The sequence below is a fragment of the Martes martes genome (assembly GCF_963455335.1).
Source record: "Martes martes genome assembly, chromosome: 15".
Taxonomy (NCBI): domain Eukaryota; kingdom Metazoa; phylum Chordata; class Mammalia; order Carnivora; family Mustelidae; genus Martes; species Martes martes.
The window spans coordinates 45,115,422-45,136,641 of record NC_137903.1 but is presented as its reverse complement, the minus strand read 5'-3'; the positions used below and the strand labels follow the sequence as shown (position 1 = coordinate 45,136,641).

Genomic DNA, 21,220 nt, shown 5'->3' with positions numbered 1-21,220 from the left:
AAGTCTCAGAGAATTTGTTTTCTATGTACCTATTCTCAGAGAGCCAGCAGAATTATGTGGTTCCTTAAAACAAACTAGCAAATTAAGAAAAAGGAAGACATGGGAGCCAGGAAACAGTAACAAACAAGAAAGGAAATACTACGAATACCCAGATTAACAGTAAAGGGAAATCCTGGGACACAACTGTGAGCAGAGCTTAAGAACAACAGTTTAGGGGCTCCCGGGTGGCTCAGTCATTAAGCGTCTGCCTTCAGCTCAGGTCTTGATCCCAGGGTCCTGGGATCAAGCCCTGCATCAGGCTCCTTGCTCAGCTGGAGGCCCGCTTCTCCCTCTCCCACTCCCTACTTGTGTTCCCTCTCTCTGTTTCTCTCTCTCTCTCTGTCAAATAAATAAATTAAAAAAAAAAAAAAGAACAACAACAGCTCAGACATTAACTAGCAAGAAGACAGAAATTACAAGAAAGGTGCCTCTCAAAGATGAAGCAATGTCTATGAGTTTGAACACACTGAGAAGGCATTCACTATATTCACCACTGGCAGAAAAATTAGTGACCAGTACAGAGAAAGCTTAAGTAAGTTATTAGCTCAAGGAAAACAAAATTTAAGTAAGCACGGCTCAATTGTAAAGAATAGTTGAGCCATGATTACTTATTCATGTCAAAATTATGACATAACTACATGCGAAAAAGAAGAGGAAGTGAACTGTGTAAATGTCAGGGGAACAGAATGTAAGACTATGAAATCATCTTCTACAGTACAGAGTCAATAAATCATATCCAAAATTTTAAAAATTATAAATGATAGGCATTTAGATGCATTATTTGAAAACTGGACATAAACTCCTCCAAGGAGGAATAGCTAAGACACTGGATGGGTATGTGGCTCAAGGGTGGGGCTGATGAAAACATGTGACTTCTTAAATATGATGTATTCCTATCTTCCATAAAATTTAGAAACAGAAATAAAAAGAAACAGTCTAAGAGGAAGTTGGAGGAAATAGTTACGATGATACAATACTTCAAAAACACAAGTACTATTCCCTTGACTGGCGTGATACCACTGAATATTGAAAAAAGTGGTAGATTCAGGCATTTTGGAGGCAGGCAGGCCTTGGTCAAAACTAGATCTACACAGCGTAGGCCAAAAATGAGGTATCCAGAGATACGCAGATTCCCTTTTCTGGCCCAAGTAACTGAGATGGAGAATACTGAGGGAAGAAACAGCAATTACTGCTTCAACACAGTAGATAAGCAATAAATGCTCTGAAGATACCAATTACTAACTTTTTTAAAACCTAAAGCTAGATTACAACCTTCAGATTTGAAATTACTGGAGGAAAATATAAAACAAGAGTAAAAAAAAGAATTGTTACTGAGCCTAAATAACCATTTCACATTACCTCCCTGTATAGATAGAAAATAGTGACGGACATTATATGAACGTAAAAATGACATGATAACTATATTAAAAACATCTAAATACTACAAAGTATTATTGTTCTAAAAATATAAATATTTAACTATATGACTATATATTAATATAACCATATAGAGACATCATATTTTAGGATAATTTCCTAGGATTACATCTATAAAGACTGAATTGTTTTTAACCAATTAATATTATTCCTAAATTTGTATTAATGCCATGATCAAAGTGTCTGTGTCAAATTGATACTATACTTATGAAACTACGCAATGTAGCCATTTAACAGTTCAAACTCAGTAATGAACTTTACACAGAAAGTGAATTTCACTTTCCTGTTAGAAGGCTACACTGTAACTAATGAATATCCTTGTACCTTTTCTCACATTTCTGATCATTTCCTAAATATACAGTCCTAGAAGTAAAATCACTAGGTCAAAGAGGATGAACTTTTTCAAGGCTTTGATACCCATCAAACTGCCCTCCTGAAATACTGAGTCATTTATACTATTACTGAGTGTCATTTTCCTAAAAGTCTTACCGAATCTGGGTATATTTATCCCCTTTCATTGCTTTAATTTCCCCAACTGTAAGAGTAATTACGTTTGTTAAAAAGAGAGAAAAGGGAGGGTGGGGCCATGAACTAACTATAAACCCACCAAAGAGAAAATCTATGAAAACACACCCTCCCAATCTTCTTTATGTGCATACTGAGGCCTGGTTTCTGTTTGTTTAAAGTAGCTGATACTTATATTGTCCTCTTCTGTGTGATTTCATCTTCTGGTTTTATGTTTAGAAAGGCCTTTCAGCCTGAGAACAGCTGTCTTAACAGCAGCAGTAAAAGTAAGAGTTAACACTAACAGAGATTACTATACACCAGGAACTAGTTTAAGTGCTTTATACATATCAACTCCTTTGAACCTATCTTCATCATTATTATAAATTATAATAAACAAGGAATCCAGATAAAAGTATCAGTGAACTACAGCTTTATTTTTTTACACTAAAAACTTCCAAATGCTTTTCTGACTCCTCAAATAAAAAAATGATAAAAATGGATAAAAATTTGGATAAAAATTCATCCAATTCTTAGTACATTTCAACATTATTAACTTGATGGAAAAAATGCTTTTTCCCTTTAACTAAGCTGACAGAAAGCAGGTGGGGATGAATGAATCTATGGTCACATTAGTTGGTAGCAAATGGATGAAAATTCCACTGGACCCCACCATTTTAAAGAAATCTGTAATTAGGGGCACCTGGGTGGCTCACTGGGTTAAGCCTCTGCCTTCGGCTCAGGTCATGATCTCAGGGTCCTGGGATCGAGCCCCACATCCGGCTCTTTGCTCGGCAGGGAGCCTGCTTCCCCACCCCCCACCCCCCACCCCCCCCACCCCCGCCTGCCCCTCTGCCTACTTGTGATCTCTGTCAAAGAAATAAATAAAATCTTAAAAAAAAAAAAATAAAGAAATCTGTAATTAGAAAATGTAAGACACAAGCAGGTTTTTAAAAACCTGTTAAAACAGTAGCTTCTGCTTCAGAAAACATTTCCATTTTGAGATGATGCTATATTACTAGCACATCTAATACAACAATAAACTATAATGATGGAGAACAGATTAGTGGTTCTAGGAGTTAAGAATGGTGGGGAGTGAGCAGGAGTGGGACTGGCTAACTAGAGAGGGCTAACACAAGGGAGAGAAATCACTGTGGTATTGCAATAGTTCTGTATTTTGACTGAGGTGATGGTTAGACAAAACTGTACATAGAAAAAAATGTTATAGAACTATACAGGCACGTGTTGTATAAACGTCCATTCCCTGGTCCGGCTACTGAACCATACTTACAAAAGATGTAGCTTCTAGGGGAAACTGGGTGAAGGGTAAGTGGCACTTCTCTGCAATATTTTTGCAACTTCCTATGAATCTATAATTATTATCCCTGTACTATTTTTTTTCCAAGTTCTAGTGAATCTGTAATTACCTCAAAATAAAAAGTCAAACAACAACAATAAAAATCTTATTTAATGGGGCACCTGGGTGGCTTCGTGGGTTAAGCCCCTGCCTTTGGTTCAGGTCATGGTCTCAGGGTCCTGAGATCAAACTCCGCATGGGGCTCTCTGCTCAGCGAGGAGCCTGCTTCCCCCTCTCTTTCTCCCTGCCTCTCTACCCACCTGTGATCTCTCTCTCTTTCTCTGTCCAATAAGTAAATAAAATCTTTAAAAAAAAAAATCTCATTTAATGAATTATGGAACTGGAATTGCATTGGGACTCCAGGAATGAACTCATTACTTTCTTCTTAAACCCTGACCAGCACTTATATTAGCTAGCCTTAAAGGAATTTTGCCCTGCCCCACCTCTCTCTCAACAGCCACTGAACTCTGTGAGGAAAAAAAAAATTGTTTTTCCCTTTGTCTCTGTCTCTTTTTGTCTCAGATACCAGAATCTTCCTCGAGAAAACACTATAAACGAACTGAGAAATAAATTCTCCCACCAGTGGTATCTTGCATTTGACAGACTGTCAGCCTAGTTAAGGGTTATTAGATACTAAAACATCTCCCAGGAACACCAAAAAGTAAGCTTAGTGACTCAAAGGATTTTTTTTTTAAAAGTCTGGTTTAAGAATAGGACTGATTTAAGTATACTGTGTAAGTAAGCCTCTATTTTAGCAAAGGCTTAATGAAATACACCAGCCTTGATACCTCTTAAAACTTGTTCAAATGGATTAACTTAACAATTTTAAAGTCAGGCAGTAAAAAGAAATCTAACAGCAATTCACAGATACAAATATAATTTTTAAATGGTCATTGAAAGTATATGTGGAAGAATACTCATGGGCTCACTCTGAGCCATGAAACTGTGAAGCCCGATTTTCCACTGAGTTTATTTTGGAAGCACGTGGGGAGCAAACACCACAACTCACGACCACCTACCCTATGAAAGAATTACTGAATTTCACAGGAGCCACAGCTTCTCTTATGTCTCTTGTAGGTTTGTTCTGTAAAGTCAAATTCTTGCTCTAAATTTCATCTTGTAGGTTCCAACACTCTTAAAAGGACTGCTCTAAGGGTGATGTTGTAGGGATACCTAAAGATAGAAGAAGAGAAAAGGCCAATATAGACCAGCATGTAGACAGAGATTGAGAGAAGAAAAGAAAAAGTGATGGAATCTATATAAGACTGCGGGGGGTGGGGCAGGGAATCCTCACAAGAAGACCTTTTTTCATTTCACCGAAGTACAGCTGACACACAGGAGAAGGTCATTATGCTAAGGAACTCTTATGCTCAAAAGATGCAAAGCTCTAAAAGGAGATGGTATCTCCATCAGCATTCAGCCTATACAGCTATTTAGAAAAAACAAGTCTCAGCCACAGATGATGTGCTCGTTACGATTCCTGTATTTTTAATCAACAGAATAAAGTTTTGAAACTATAAAACTTTAATGCGTTATGTTAAATCAAAAGTATCACTTTCTTTTCTAATGTAGTCACATCCTCTGTTCCCCCTCTGCCTTCCTCCCAACACATTATAGCTGCCCCTAGAATGAAAGCAGAGATAAAGGCAGGAGCTACCTTCTGCTACCACTGATGCCATGATACACCCACTCCCCTAATCAACAATGTTCTCCCTTCCTTCTCTGGTTTTATTCTAAGCCTAAACTTACTACACCACACTCATGGTGATGAGCAGCAATAATATAACATACAGAAGAGTTTCCACCTTGCTTCTAACAGAAAATTCCAAGTCTTTCATGTCTTCTTTGTTTTCTTCAAACCTCTCACCATATTCATGAACTGTTTACATTTTAATTCTAACACAAATGATAATTTTCATTAAAACAACAACAACAACACAGAATTATGGTATCCTGATTTTGGAACCTGGGATGTTGCCAAGATTCTAGTCTCTAACATACACAAAAATGTTAGCATACAGAATGGCCTTCAACATACTGTCAGAAATATCAACTTTAAGTTTTGCAGAAATGTTTTTAGTAAGAGTCAGAATACCGATTATGTACTTTTCCTCATTTCACCACCATTCTTCCTCAACCTCTAGTGTATCCCAGTTACACATGAGGGCCTTATCTGTGCTCTGTATATAATGTCTATTTATTGAAATAATCTAAATGACTTACTAGAACTTTATAATAAAGTGTGAAACTTTCTTCTTTGAATGCAATACATGTCAGGAACCTTCGGTCAGAGCCAGACACTTTACGAACACTTGAGAACCTCGTAAAAGAGGCAAACATTATCCAGTGTGTAATGACTACAGTACAGATTTCAAGCACAGTTCACCCTTTAAGAATGATCAAAAGCACCAGAGAAATGCGATTAGAAAGAAAATCTGATTGCAAGCAAACTTTCTGTCGTAACACATCCTGTGCTGAGTAATAAAATACTCATTCTGAAGAGAAACCCTATTGATGTAATAAACATACCAATGTCATCAGAACAAATATAAGCTTTACAGAATATGAGAGAATTTTTAATAGACAAGACCCAAAAAACCCATAAATGTAATACACCTTCAAAATAACAGCCACTGCTTCCTCAACATGAAAGAACTCACACTGGAAGGAAGCCCTATAAACATGTCAGAGCTTTCTAAAAGAAAACAAACCTTCATGATCAAAAGAGAAATCACACCAAGAAAATCCTATGTGTATGAAATACGGAAAAACCTTAACAAGAGCTGAGCTTCAACTAAGTAACAGAAAATTCACACCAGAAATTAGTGAATGCACAAAATCCATAATCTGCTGTTACTAAGCATTAAATAATTCATACTCAGGGAAAAACCTGAAAATTTTCTTAATTGTGGGTGGGGAAAAAACCCAAAACTCCTATTTCCATAGAAAGAATGCTATTTTATAAGAGTCATATTCTTGGACTAGTAACAGATTTTTGCGGAAATGATTCCAAACATGATAAACAATGGGAGATGATGTGCCTGTGGGCTCTACAGTATAAAGCCTTGGAATGGTCACTTACCAAACTCAAATACTGAACAGGTATTATTCTAGGCACTAGAGACACATCAGTGAACAAAGCAGACAAGTTTCTGCCCTTGTGGAATTTATCTAGTGAGAGGATAACACCCCTCAATCTGTAAGAGCTTGACTCATGACCACCACTCGACCCTTATCATCTGCTTAAGACTCCTGCAGCTTTGATCAAAATTGTATTTATTACTGACTGAGAACTACCTTTAACTGTCACTTTTACTCTGAAGTCACCAATAAAAACAATCCTACTTCCAGGAATTCTGGAAGACCTAAACGGTATTCTGAAGAACCAACAGTCCAAAATCCTTTACTTCATAGATTTGGTAATTTTTTTAAAAGGCCAAAGATATGAAATAGATTCTGTTAACGGCACAATCTATAAATAGCAAAGCTGAAAAAAACTGCAAGTCTTCTGGCTCCCTGCTTTTATGCTTTGCCACTAAAAATTCTCTTTGGGGATTCAAAAGGTTAAAATAAGTGAAATTAAATAATTAAAAAATTTTGAGCACCCATTCAGAGCTATGAAGGTTAGACATGGATTAAAAAAAGAAGAGGGGTGCCTGGGTGGCTCAGTGGGTTGGGCCTCTGCCTTCGGCTAGGGTTGTGATCTCGGGGTCCTGGGATCGAGGCCCGCATGGGGAGCCTGCTTCCCCCACCCCTCTCTGCCTGCCCCTCTGCCTACTTGTGATCTCTCTCTCTCTGTCAAATAAATAAATAAATAAACATCTTAAAAAAAAAAAAAGAGAGAGAGAGAGACAGCAAAATACATGGCAATTTGTGCCCAAAACTGGTTTAAATAAAAGAAAAAGAGAGAGAGATACATACAAAACTCCATGGAAATAAGAGTTGTAAGGACACATTAACAATGGTAGAATATAAATAATCAAACTGCTAAACTTTTTCCTTCTTTGTGATCACTATAATGACCGTTTCGGCAACTGTATCACTGTGCACTCTCCCCACCACTGAGAGAGGGCTGCTTAGCAAGGGGAGGGAAGAAGAGTGAAAAGGCGGGTTTTGTGTGAGATGGATCAGCATCCTTCAAACCTTCCAAATTTGGCCATGCTGCTTGGGTCAGTGGGGATGTGAAGATTCTTAGGATTTCTGTAGCAGCACCTCTGGGAATCAGGGCAAAGTGTTCCAGTGGAGAGGGATCCAGAGGTACAGAGAGCACTGGCTGTGCTGAGATCTGTCTCAGGCCCAACAATCCTGCAGAGACACTAAGGAGTGCTCATATTTCTACAGCCAGTGAGCTGCAGCCTTATGAAAACATGGTACTCTTTTAATAAATATCGTTCAGAGTTGACAGAGATGGGGAAGGAGATAAAAGTTTTTTAGGAAGTAAAATCAATTGGGGAACAGGGGAAATCGGATGGAAAGAAAAGGGAAAAGAGTGACTCCTAGGGTTGGTTCTGAATGGTAATAATCATGGACAGATGGTGCACACCACGCAGACAGGGAATCTTTAAAAATAAAACTGGAGCACACCTTTTCTTGTAGTTATATTCCTACCAAATAGTTTTTTGTATCACTGATGAACTTTCCTGTAACATTAAATTCTTTTCATTGGTAAGCATGTTTTCCATTCTTCTGACCATAAAACAAAAAAACTAAGAAAACAAAGTACCAAAATCTGTTCTTTTTTCTTCTTTCGATCTGAGATAACTTCAAGTGTGAGACAGGGTTGGAGAAAAACCAGACTTAGCATTTGTTTGATTCAGATCTGCTCTTAAAGATGTGACTTTATTTAGCCAGTATTCTACTGATGACTAAGGACAGTCCCTATACCATAAACAATTTTTGTGCCAGTTCCAAGATAAGGGAGATAGTTTCTACAGTGAAATAAAAGGCGTGGAATTTTTCCTTTTCCCCCTGAGTAGCTCTGCAGTGTGCTGTGTGACAGGCACTGTGCAGGTAAGCGGCCGGAGCCTGAGACAGTGACTGTGCTTTGCAAGGTGTCCTTTTCTTCCTACAAGTTAAGAACAAGTTTAGGTAGGGTGCCTGGGTGGCTCACTGGGTTAAAGAACAAGTTTAGGTAGAACCAGTTCGCCTAAACTATACTTAACACCAAAGACTGAGGAATACAGAATTCCACAAACTGGTAGGAATTACAGGGTCTACTTAGGGAACTGAATTAATGAGAGATATATATTTCAGTAAGTTCCAGGTGACTCAGAAATTGCCTCTATTAATGAGAATTAATGAGAGATATATATTTCAGTAAGTTCCAGGTGACTCAGAAATTGCCTCTATTATAGAAAATCAAGTGAGACTTGGCTGGTGCAATCACCAACCTGCACTCAATCACCAAGCCATACGGCTGGATTCAGAAGCTATATTCTTCGAAGTTCAAATTCCGTACAGATTTCATTTTAGAAAACTTAAATTACCACCTGAAATAAATTACACAGGGATATGTACATGTAATAGTGAGTTCTGATTAATAGTTTCAGTGAATAACTAAAGAGCTTTTAAAATTTCATAAAGCATATACACGCTTTTAAAAAAAGTTTTACATAAAGTTATATAGGGACTTAAACACTGACATAATGGGTAAACGCATCACAGGATAAATTTATTAGATTCAGGGATAACTCTCTCTTTTCATAATATCTGAGGTTAAATTTTGATTTAACAAAAGTATTCATTCTTTAGTAAAGCTAGTAACTATATAATGAGGTAAACACCATTTATGCTAATAAAAAAGATTAATACACTAGACTGACTTCATGGCTTTATCTGTTAATTTGTCAACAGCAAGAGTTTTGACATGACAAACAACATCTGCACAAACATTTCAGATAACTGGTGGTCATTAATAAACTCAAAGATATCCCACAACAAAGATGCTCCACAACTCAGGAATCAGTGCACTGGAGTGTGGATATTACCATCGGTGCTGGACAGCAATGCTGAACATAAGAGCAAGCTAAAGACAACAACAGGATACCATTTACATGAAAAATTAAAAACCTACAACAGCATTTATTGCTAAGGAATACATATACTTAGAGAAATAGAGCTCACTGCACAGGAATGATATAGATCAACACTGGATGGTGGCTACCCTCGGTGGGAGGAGGGATGACGGCAAACATGGGAGAACGCAGAATGGCTTCAACAGGACTGGTTAGGTGGGTTCACAGGGGTTCCTCTAGTTAGTCTTTATGCCTTGCTGTAGGTCTTGAATATTTCATAGTAAATTAGAAAACATTTTTCTGCCAGAAGACAAAATTCTCCTTACACTGCCAGATTTCACGTAATCTTGATTATATGAGACTAACACCTAACAAGAATATTTTTGTGCTACATCACATCTTCCAATAGTTACTCCTTCAATTTTTGAAAACATTCTCTCACTGAACAAGTATTTACTGAATACTATATTCATTTTCTCATTCTAACTACTGAATCCCACCACATGTCAGACAGATAAAAGCAGCAAAATTATCGGTCTCTGACCTCATGTAGCTTAAAACCTAGTGGAAGCAGCAAGCAATTAATCAAATAAGTACATGATTAACAACACTTTATACCTCATGACTCCTTCCTTCTTAAAGATACTTCCTTCACTTGGCTCATCAAATTCCATACTAATAACCTGACTTTCCGGCTAAATCACTCGCTGTTGCTTTTTCATCTCTTGCTAGTTCCACCTAAACACTAACTAGGACCCCTCCTCCCAACTATATTCACCTTCTTGGTAACCTCACCCACACCTGAAATACCTCTACAGTGACCTCTCTCAAATTACATTTGAAACCTGGACAGTAATACAGTTACGTATTACCTAACTCTGCATTCTAACAAACATGTAAACCCAAACACGTCCAAAGCCAAACTCCTGCTCTTTCCTCCACCAGCTGCTGCTCGGGCCTTTCTCCACAAGGCAGCACTGCACATAACATTCCATATGAATGGCAGCCCCAGGAGTTGTGAACACAATAATGACAATTTTCCATCTCAGAGTATCAACGACATGCTTCCGGTGTCAGGCCAAAAACCCTGCCCGGCATCATCCCTGCCTCCTCTTGCACATAGTATCTGACAACTTTGCCATCACCTCTTCCACTCCCATCCTGACCTGAGCCACACTGTCTCTCACAGTTGATTCAGTCTTGGTACCAGTCCCACCCCCAAGTCAGCAGTCAGAAGTGATTTAAAGAGCTATTTAAAATCTCAGTCAGAAACTGCCACTCCTCAAAACCCTCCAAGAGCGTCCCATCTCTTTCAGAGTGATGATCTGCAAGGCCCTGGATGACATCCAGGCCCTCACTCTACCCCCCTCCCTCATACAGCTCACTGGCTGTTCTCTACCTGGAACACTCTTCCCCAAACACCCATGATTTGCTCTCTCACTTCTTTCTGTTCTTGGCTCAGACAGCCTCTTCCCAGGGAAGGCTTCCTGAAACCACCCTATCTGCAACTGAAACTCCCACCGCCCTCCCTCTCTGTTCTCTTCTGGCTGCTTTATGGTTTTCATGACACACTATCTAGTTCACCTTACTCAAATGTAAGATCCACCAGGGCAGGAATTTTAGCCTGTTCACTGTTGTACCTCGAGGAACTAAACCACTGTTTGGCATATAACAGGCACTCAGCAAGTACTTGCTGAATCACAAAACATTAATGTAAACTTACAACTGACATATCCAGTGAAGAAGCGGAGAGTGCTAGGAGAATCTGCAGAAGACAAGAAAAGCTTACCTGAGAAAGTCAAACTTGGTCTGAGAACTGAAGGATGAACAGGAGTTAATGAGGATAAGCACAAGATCAGTGGTTGACAGGGACTAAAAGGCCAGTGCAGCTAGACCAGAAACTAGGAGGAATTTGTAGACTATATTAAGATAGTTTGTCTTTATCCTCTGAACAACAGAAAGCCACTAAAATGTTTTAAGAAGAGGGATCATAAGAGCAGATTTCGATGTCTGAAAACATTACCGTGGGTGCTGGACAGAGAGGGCTTTAGAAGGGTCAGTGGATGCAGGTAGATCAGTAAGAGGTACAGAGTTGGGATAAAATGGTTATCTTGGATTGGGATGTTGGGAACAGAAAGAGAAGGCATAGACAAGACACTTAGGGTGTTAAAAAAAAAAAAATCAGTGAGTTTGGTATTAAGTTAGATAAGGGATTGGGGCCAAAGGAATTTTAAGGTTCATTTTTAAATTTCACAAGTTAGTGTTAGATGTCCCAGGAAAATAAAAAAGTCCCATACTGACTTGAATTCTCTGTTTTCAGTAATCATTATCTACAACTTCAATGTCCAAAGCTCCTAGTCACAAATGACCATTGGGCACTTGAAATGTGGCTACTGCAAAAGACATGTCCTCACTATAGAGTACACACTGAATTTCAAAGTCTTAGTAGAGGAAAAAAAAGACTACAGACTACCTCAATAATGTTACAAAAGTTGAAGTGGTTCTATTTTAGATGTTGTAGGTTAACTAAAATTATTAAAATTAATTTCATGTGTTTCATTTTTAGTTCATAAAATGTGGCTACTAGGAAATGTAAAGTTACGTTAAGTGGCTCACATTGTACTTCCACTGAATAGCACTAATCTCATAGGAAATAGCAACATGGCCATTGCCATTTATTCAAAAGGAAAAAATATATCAAAGGATAAGATGGCCAAATTTCAGGGCAAAGAAAGTATAATTTTTGTAAAGAAATTTAGTTTGTTTTGTTCAGGGATGTGAAGAAATTAATGTTTCAGCTTTTGTCTTTTATTTAAAGATTTTATCTGAGAGAGTGAGTGAGCAAACATACACGCACAAGCGGGGGGGGGGGAGGGGAGGGGAGGGGAGCAGAGGGAGAGGAAGAAGCAGGCTAGCTGCTGAGCATGGAGCCCAATGTGGGGCTCGATCCCAGGACCCTGGGTCCTGGGATCATGACCTGAGCTGAAGGCTGATGCTTAACAGACTGAGCCACCCAGGCGTCCAGTTTTTGTCATCTAAATACAAAAGCCATTTTCTTTTTCTGCTTTATGTGTAGAATACATTGCTTCTCCTATCCCTAATCTAATGGTCTACTGAGAGAATTCTCGGGTATGGAGTAAATGTTAGGAAAAGACAGAATTGTGGAAATGAAGGGACTCAGAGATCATTTAGGCCCAGCCTTTCATTTTCTAAGTGACAAACTCGAGATGCTAAGACATTAAGTAACTTACTTGAAAGTCACAAGACCAATACTGTCTCTATCACCTAAGACATAGATGTTTTCTCCAACTCCTTATAATAATTAGTGTTCAGGGCCACTACATACTTGTATATACAACAAATATACTGTATCTTGTTCCCAAAAGAACTTAAAAAAATTATCTATCTTATGGTACTGAATACCAAATTTTTTTTTTTTGAAGATTTTATTTTAGAGAAGAGTATGTGTACACTCATACATGTGACTGGGCAGAGGGGCAGAGGAGGAGAGGAGGGAGAGAATCTCAAGCTGACTCCACTGAAAGTGGACCCCAACGCAGGGCTCGATCTCAAGACCCTGAGATCATGACCTCAGCTGAAACCAAGAGTTGGATGCTTAACCACTGAGCCATCCAGGTGCCTCATCATTTACTCAGTTTTGGGGTACAAAATCATACTTATATTCTTACTTAATAAGAGTGGAAAAAGCATCAGTTTTTAGAGTCTAAAACCCAATTCCTACACTTAGCTGTGCAGCAAAAACAACTGTCATCCTGTTTTCTCATCAGTAAAACAGACATTACCACACTCAGGCACACACACACACAGAGCGTAATAAATGGCTTCCAGCAGGTAGATGTATAGTAAGTAAGAAATGCCTTCCATGATCCTCCCTCTTCTCTCCAAAATGTTAACCACTGTCATATTACAAAGCCATAAATGAAGATGTAAGGAAAAAAACTGCTGGAGTGAGTCGTGAAACCCAGTTTCTTATTCCCAATGTCCTATGAAAAAGCTTCAAAGCCTTGGGTAAATCAGTCAACCTAAGTCTGTTCACCCCTTGTAAGAGTGATGAAGCCTAACCAACCAAAATGATTCAAACAGTCCTACCTATGACTCAGTGATGTTTATCTGTGACTGCCACATGAGTTCCTGAGGACTGAATATTATATGGACAGTCACATAAAAAGCTTTAAACATTTAAACACTAATATGAATTTGACATTTCAAAAACTGCTTAATTCGGGATATTATTAGTAACCATTCTGTATATTTAAAAGGAAAGTTCTTAAAACTACTCACATCTGGTTGAATGGCTTTAAATACTGGAACATCCATTAGTGTAATCTGACCCTGAAATAAAAGGTAAAAAAAATGATAATTTGTCCTTAGGAATTCTACAACATGACATATATTCTAAACTAAAATTATATTCTATACTAAAATATATTGAATACTCAAGTTTTTATTAGAAAAAAGTAGCAATTTTACAAGGGATTATAGAAATGAAAATATGCCCTTGTGCCATTATTAAATATTAAATTATTTCAAATTATCTCATACCTATTCATACCTTCTGAGATAAATGAGGTATAGTTAAAAAATAAAAATGATTTTAAAAATTTGGACACAGTCATACATTAAATCAAAATCCAAACAAAAAATCAGATCTACTGGTTCATGGAGCAGTATTACGGTGATTATTAAGTCATATTTCCTCAAACAGTAATATAAAATCTGATGTTAATAAAGTTTTCTTCCCCATTTATAAAAATCAATGGTACGTATTCTCATGGCAACGCATGTCAAAAGACTACACATGGGTTGCCCCCACAGCTCAGGGTTTGGAGCACTGGTCTTGTTGGGACTGCACACACCTGTGGACCTATCTCAGTCTCACTTAAGGCTACAGCTGTAAAACTAAAACTCAATAATATACCAAAAAATAGTATGTTATGACTGAACACAGTTTATTCCCAGAATGCAAGAGCATTCAGTAACAGCAAATCAAGATGCACTGTTAACAAGTTAAAGGAGAAAGAGAACTTCAGTGAACATTTACATCAGTTAAGAAATAAAAGTTTTTCTAGGTATCTTTCATGATATTGCAATAATGCCTTCAAATCTCATTTTCCCGTTTCTTTAATTTACAAAAATGTAAAAATACTTCTTACACGGGTCGATAAAGCACAGCTGGCTGGCTTGGAGAGGTGGTACAGGCAGGGGGCAAAACCTACAATAAAACCTACAAAAACCTACAATAAAGGCCAAGCTGAAGGTTTAAGGTAGGAAGCTGCTCTAAAGCTCTCCGCAGCTCTTCCTCCCTTCCGTTTCATCCCTCTGCTTGCTCCCCTGCTGTGCTACTCTCTCTCCATCAATTTCCACATTCAGTTTTTTTTAACTACCTCCTCTGCGCCTTGGCTCAACAGCATCAATGTGTAAGGTATGTGCAAAAACTTGGGGGCGGGGGAGTGGGGGAGGCTTACCGCATATTCTTCTGGTGTAACCTTAAGAACGTCAAATACCACAGCATCAAAGCTTTTCTTTAGTTCGGAACCTTTGTCACTTAATGATTCGGAACTGCTACTTTTCTGTTAAATTGAAAGAAAATGCAGCCATTTTAATACTGTTTCCCAGTCAATGCCATGGAAACTCGATCGGCATTCAACACCAAGGAAAGTGAAACACGGGACAACATGCTGCTTAGCTGAAGGAGCTCTAGACACAGGGTCAGGCAACCGGAAATCTAACTTCCAGGTTCTAGAGTCCTCTTCTTGTCTGTCAGTTTCTTCATCCTGACATCCTACCATATTTTACAGAAATTAAAGATTTTAACAAGATTGATGATTCTTAAATGAGGTAAAGGGAAGTTAGGGAGGAGAATACTGCTATTTATAATTTATAAACTAATGTTTTTAAAGAAAAAGACAAACTTTTCATAACTTAAAGCATAAGAAAACAGGACTTCATTAAATAATTCAATCATATTTGCTAAGTGATGTACACCTGTGATAGGACAATTGATACTATTCTTACTATATTACAAATTTAAGGATTTTCTGCCTTAAGGTTACTATTTCAAGTTCAGATTGCTGTTACTACATGTAGAACAAAAGGTGGCTTTTGGCTCTGAAAATCTTATTTCTGTTCTACTTTCTCATCTATACCATGAAATAAAAATGTATTCTGCCTCAGTGGGCTAAAATCAGAGCATCACTGCCGTTAAGAACATTAGATCATGCTCTATTAAATGGAGGCAGGATATTAAGCTACAGTTAATGGCACAAAAAACCCCCAAAGTTTCAGTTACCAATGTATAATACCCATGTCAGCCCAGCAGCTGTGAGACATCAGTTTTGAGCACTTGTCCTTATGCCTCATTTTTATGTTTTCTTTCACTTTCATTAGCAATTTTGATTACAAAATCATTTCAAAGGAAGGACCTGTCATTAATTTGGGAAATTTCTCAACCATTATTCTATTTCAAGTATTTCTTCTGCCCCTTTCTCTTCTCCTTCTGGTAGTTCCATTACACGTATGCTACACTTTCTGTCATTCTCCCAGTCCTTGGATATTCTATTCCATTTTTTTTTTTTTCAATTCTATTTTCCCTCTGCATTTCGGTTTGGGATGTTTCTGTTGACATAAAAGCTCATGAATTCTTTTGTCAGCTGACTGTTGGCCACCAGTCCACTGGTAAACTGATGGAAGTTATTCTTCATTTTTGTTACAATGTTTTTGATTTCTAATATTTTCTTTTGATTCTTGGAATTTCAATATTCCCGCTTACATTACACATCTGTTCTTCCAAGTTGTCCATTCTTTCCATTAGAGCCCTTACCATTATTAATCATGGTTATTTTAATTCCCAGTCTGATTAATTCCAAAATCTTTGCCGTATTTGACTCTAGCTCTGTTACCTGCTTTGTCTCTCCAGACTATGTATTTTTCTTACCTTTTAGCAGGCCTTATAATTTGCTGAAAACCAGACATAATGTATTGGGTATTAGGAACTGAGGTAAATAGGCCTTTAGTGTAAGGATACATGCTTGAATGCAGGCAGGAGTTACGCTGTGTTTACTGTATGTTGTACTTGAGGTGTCTGGGTCTTCAATTTCCTCTGGTGTCATTCTTTGGTTTCTCTAGAAACTCCTTGGATAGAATCTGTGCCTTCCCAGTCGTTCAGCTATACTGCTTCATCATTCACAAGGGCCCTGTTACGTGGTGGTAAAGTACTGAGGGAGAAGTATTCTGTAAGATCTATAGTCAGGTCTTTTAATGGGCCTGTGCCCTCAAATACCTCTCAATACCCCCACAGCCACTGCCAATCCCCTAGAAAGTGAGAAAGAAAGGCTGGAGGGGGCTGGAGTTGGGTATTTCTCATCCTCCAAATAGATCAGGCTCTGGTGAAGTGGTTTCTCCTTGAGGTCAGGGGAGAACAGAATGCATTGGGCACATTTCAAAATGGTTATTTTCCCCTCCCCCTGCTAGAAGCAGTAAGGGCTTTTTCTCTGATCTTCACTGTGAGAACCTGGCAGAGCTTCTAGAGGTAGAACACAAAAGTGGGGGTTGGGGGAACGGAGTTTCTAACTTCAAGGTGTCCACACCATAGCCTCCCACAATTTCTCAACTATAGCTTAAGTGTTCCTACCCATTTCTGGCTTCAGTGATTTCTTCTCCTGGTAAACTAAATAAATCTTTAGTTGCCTTTCTCTCCAGTTTTTGGGTCATCACTGTCAGTCTGCTCTACAACATCAATTTTCTGGCAGAGCTAAGAAGAGTTACTGAGTTTCAGTTTGTTTAGTTTTTTTCAGGTTATGAAGCCAGTAATGATGAATTCCAACCTCTTTTACATATATGAGCAGAAACCCAAAGTCCCGTAATCTAGATTTTACACGTAGTATTTTATTTCATGTGTTTATTCTCTGTAATTATGGCTAGCTTATCTCAACAGTATTATTTTATATCCCAAGACTAATTTAGAAATTTATTCATAATGTTAAACATCAGTTTAACACTATCAGACATATTTAACATGTATCAACTTAACATCAGACATCAGTTTCTGACCAAATAACTAAATACATTCTGTCAAGTAAAGACATTAACTTTAAACGTAACTTTCTCCAAGTTTTTAACTCATTCAAGATAAATCAGCAAATCATAATGGCAATTTCATTTCTTATCAAAACAAGTAATCACTTTCCTTTTTTCTTTCTTATAAGTCGTTAGGAGAGGCTTAAGAAATTATGAGCCAGATGCTTCCATCTGCCTCCCCAATACCAATAAATAAGCTGGTACTGATAAGCTACACAGTACTTACACATAATGTCCACTAAGGGAATAGTAGCAATTCTTTATTCAAGACAAGACTAAAAACCACTGACACTTCTCAACAGCTGAAATAAAATTCACTCCAACTTCTGATGTCAGGAGCTTCTAGTACAAGTTAAATATAAAGATACCAAGACAGGGAAGTCCATCACCCAGATCAAGTATTTTATCCATTCTGTAAGCTTATCGGATTTATGGGACATTTGCATTTTGATATGTTAATAGGTCTGTATTTTAAGAGAAGGTGAAAAATATGTATTTTTAGTTTTACTTTCTTGCCACAGTGTAGAAAAATTTAAAAGACAGCCTTTTTGTCCACTTACCAAGTACTAAATTATACTATTCTGAGGCCTGATGTTAGTTCATTTACCTTCTTAGGAAAGGTAACAGATTTTTTTTTACACAAGCAAAATGATCTATTTTATTTAACAAATAATTATATACTGTTTCCTATAATACTAGACCAAATGTTTCAGGATATATAGTTATAAATGCCATACACACACACACACACACACATACATTTAACATATTAAAAAAATATGGTTATAAAAATACCAAGTAAACATACATATAATATTAGACATATATACAAACATGTAACATAATCCCTTTCTCAAGGAGAAAAGCGATGTATAAATTTATGGAAAAAATTATTTTAAAAGTGGGTTTTTTTAAAACTTATAGTTTCAAAATAGGAAAGCTATCTGTTTAGGGGATCAGGAAAAGACTCTGCTGAAAGTGTAGCATTTGAAATAGGTTTGAAAGACAGCCAAATGTCTTTTTTTATGCAGAGGAGGGGCACATTGGAGTGAGAAGAGAAATGACATGCAGAAAAACTGATACAGAGAAAACTGTAACAAAAGTAGGAGAAAAGAGTGGCCTATACAAACATCAGCAAGATGTAGTACTCTTTCATTAGAATGAAATTTCAAGTCAATAATTAGTGGGGGTTAAACTGATTAAAAAGAAAATTTAGAGTCACTTTGACGAGGAAGTCTTGAATAAAAGGTTTAGGGCCATTTGTATTTCATTAGTAGGCAATGGGGAACCACAGACAGTTTGGGGTACAATAAAGCTTAAGAGCTGTATTTTAAGAATATTAAAATTGAATTACAGTCAAATGGACCAAAACCAACAGAGAATGGAAGTACATGATCAAACTAAAAGCCTGCTGCAATAATGTAAACAAGAAATAATGGCCAAACTCAGATGGCACTGGAAGAAATAAGGAGAAAAGGACCGGATCCTAGCGATGAAGTCCAGACAGGCTCTCAGACGGCTGCCAAGTGACGGTCTCTGTCTCCTGGCACTCGCATCTTTGTGTGATTCCCTCCACTTGAGTGTAGGCAGGACTGTGACCAACAGAACATGGCAGAGAGAATGGGCTGTCGCTTCCATGATAACATTACAGAAGGCTCTAACTTCTGCCAGTGTGCTCTCCCTGCTGGGATGAGCAAACGGTTGTAGTGCGTAATGGGAAAATCTAAAGATTAAACCCAGGTGGCAGGGAAACAGTGATGAGACAGACAGTGATGGGACACAGTGATGCTATTAACAGAAGTCAGAGTAAGGGGCTGCACTATTTTCTTTACAGGTTGCAGAACAGTAATGAGTAACTTCATTTTGTTCACATTATACATAAAATGTCTGGTCCATCAGAAATCCTGATAAAAATGTATGATGGAAGCCAGAGCTAGAGAAAGAAATACAGAAATCACCAGCATAAGAAGAATCATCAAAACCATAGACTTAAACTATTTTCATTGCTACTAAGGCCTAAGTAACTGGCTGGAGCAAAATGGAGTTGAAGTTATTAATGAACTTTGAGACTAAGGAAGTAAAAGGTCATAGACAGTATTCTCATCTTCTATAGTAAGAGAAAAATAGAGGAGAAATATAGGAGCTAGTAACTAAAGTTACTAAGGAAAGCAGGCAAGTACCCTGGATTTAAAGACAAAGCAAAAAAAGAAAAAAAAAAAAAACAGGAAGCACAAGGAAAATCACAGCACATTAACCAGAGAGATGGGCATCTAGCTCAGTCTTCACCTCCATCTTTTACACTCTAAGCCACATCCCTTCCAGCATTTCAGCCTAATGGTTTTTGACTCTTTCAACAGGCTTCAAATCAAGGGATCTAGGTGGTGTCAAAATTATGTGATTTTAATAAAAGAATCTTTCATTCTCACTTGTACTATTGGCCTCAAGGTTCATGTAATGTAAAAACACCCTAAAAAGACATTCTACGTATCCTTTAAAATTAAACTCAAGAAAAAGTTTTAAGTAATCATTATTTGTCAAGTATCTTAAATAGATAAGGATTAATAATTTCTAAGATGTACAGTAAACGTATGAATGGCATAATTAAAAGTTTTTTAAAACTAAAAAATTTATAACTCTTCAAGTTCTGATTTAAATCTGTGACCAACCATAATGCTTGAAAAATTAGAATGTCAGGTAAGAAACTCTGCCGCTAACCTTCTCAAATGTCTTACCTCGGAAGCAACAGCAGCAATATTAACATTGCTTGCCTGCCCGTTCATCAGGTCCATGCTTCCCACAACATCAGTCCTTAACGCTATGTTAACAGCAACAGAAGACTGACTGCTTCAATGTCCAAGGCCACAAATACATTATTATTCCTGTAAAAAATAAACAGAAAATGTTAAACCTATGTCTTATTGGAAGTTTGAGACAACAAATCCAGCTTAATCCCACACCAAGAAATAAAACACTGTACTGAGAACATGCCAAGAAATAAAAAACTTTACTGAAATCTACTTTTTATTTCAGCTAAATTACTAAATCCAGCTCAAGGACCATCTTATATGCTCTTTTCAAATGGTCAGAAATACCCAATGGGCTCAAAACGTGTTACTGCTATGTTCTTCATCAGTAAAGCATAAGTATAATTTTTCACTTATCGTGAGAAAAATTCAGTAACTTTTTTTAGTTCTTAGTAAATAAAAAGTGTAAAACAACATGTGGCAGAGTAACACACGGTGTAACTCAAGAAATCTTGCAGGATCTAAATGACATCTATAAAGTGACAACAGTAAGTGTACCATTACTGATAAACTGGTTTATGAAGACAGAATAACTGATAATAAAATATTATGAAACGTGTCATACAGCGACCACAGTATGTTTATTTGTACAGAGTTTTAAAGTTTATTGAGTATCTTCAATCATAATCTCACTGATCTTCACAACTGCCAGTAAGACTAAATTAAGGAGGACATTTTTAATGCTCACATAACACAAGGAAACAGAGCCTCTGCCAGTAAATGAAGAGCCAAGAATAAAATTGAAGCCATCTGAAATTCTAGTCAAATATTATTTCCACAACATCACATTTCTTTCCACTATACTATAAGTCAGAGTATTTACTTGTGTTTTCCACAAGTAACTTGTTGTATAGCACTATGTTGGTAACTTCACCTTTCTAGGATGGAATTTCCTCCTCTCTGTAAAATGACAGGAGCAAAGGGACTCAGGGCCCCTTTCCAACTTTTAATTTCAAGAACCCTTTTGC

At 37.5% G+C, this 21,220-nt stretch overlaps 1 protein-coding gene across 1 annotated transcript in view; it reads right to left on the bottom strand.

Moving 5' to 3' along the window:
• The window catches only part of RALGPS2 (Ral GEF with PH domain and SH3 binding motif 2), a 151,203-nt gene that overhangs the window by 95,439 nt on the left and 34,544 nt on the right, over window positions 1–21,220 (bottom strand). The window contains exons 2-4 of the mRNA XM_080824036.1: window positions 20,181–20,327; window positions 14,838–14,942; window positions 13,654–13,704 (exon numbers count right to left, since the gene is read on the bottom strand). Of these exons, the coding sequence (XP_080680162.1) occupies window positions 13,654–13,704; window positions 14,838–14,942; window positions 20,181–20,237 (213 nt within the window). The 5' untranslated portion in view covers window positions 20,238–20,327. The remainder of the gene's footprint in view (window positions 1–13,653; window positions 13,705–14,837; window positions 14,943–20,180; window positions 20,328–21,220) is intronic.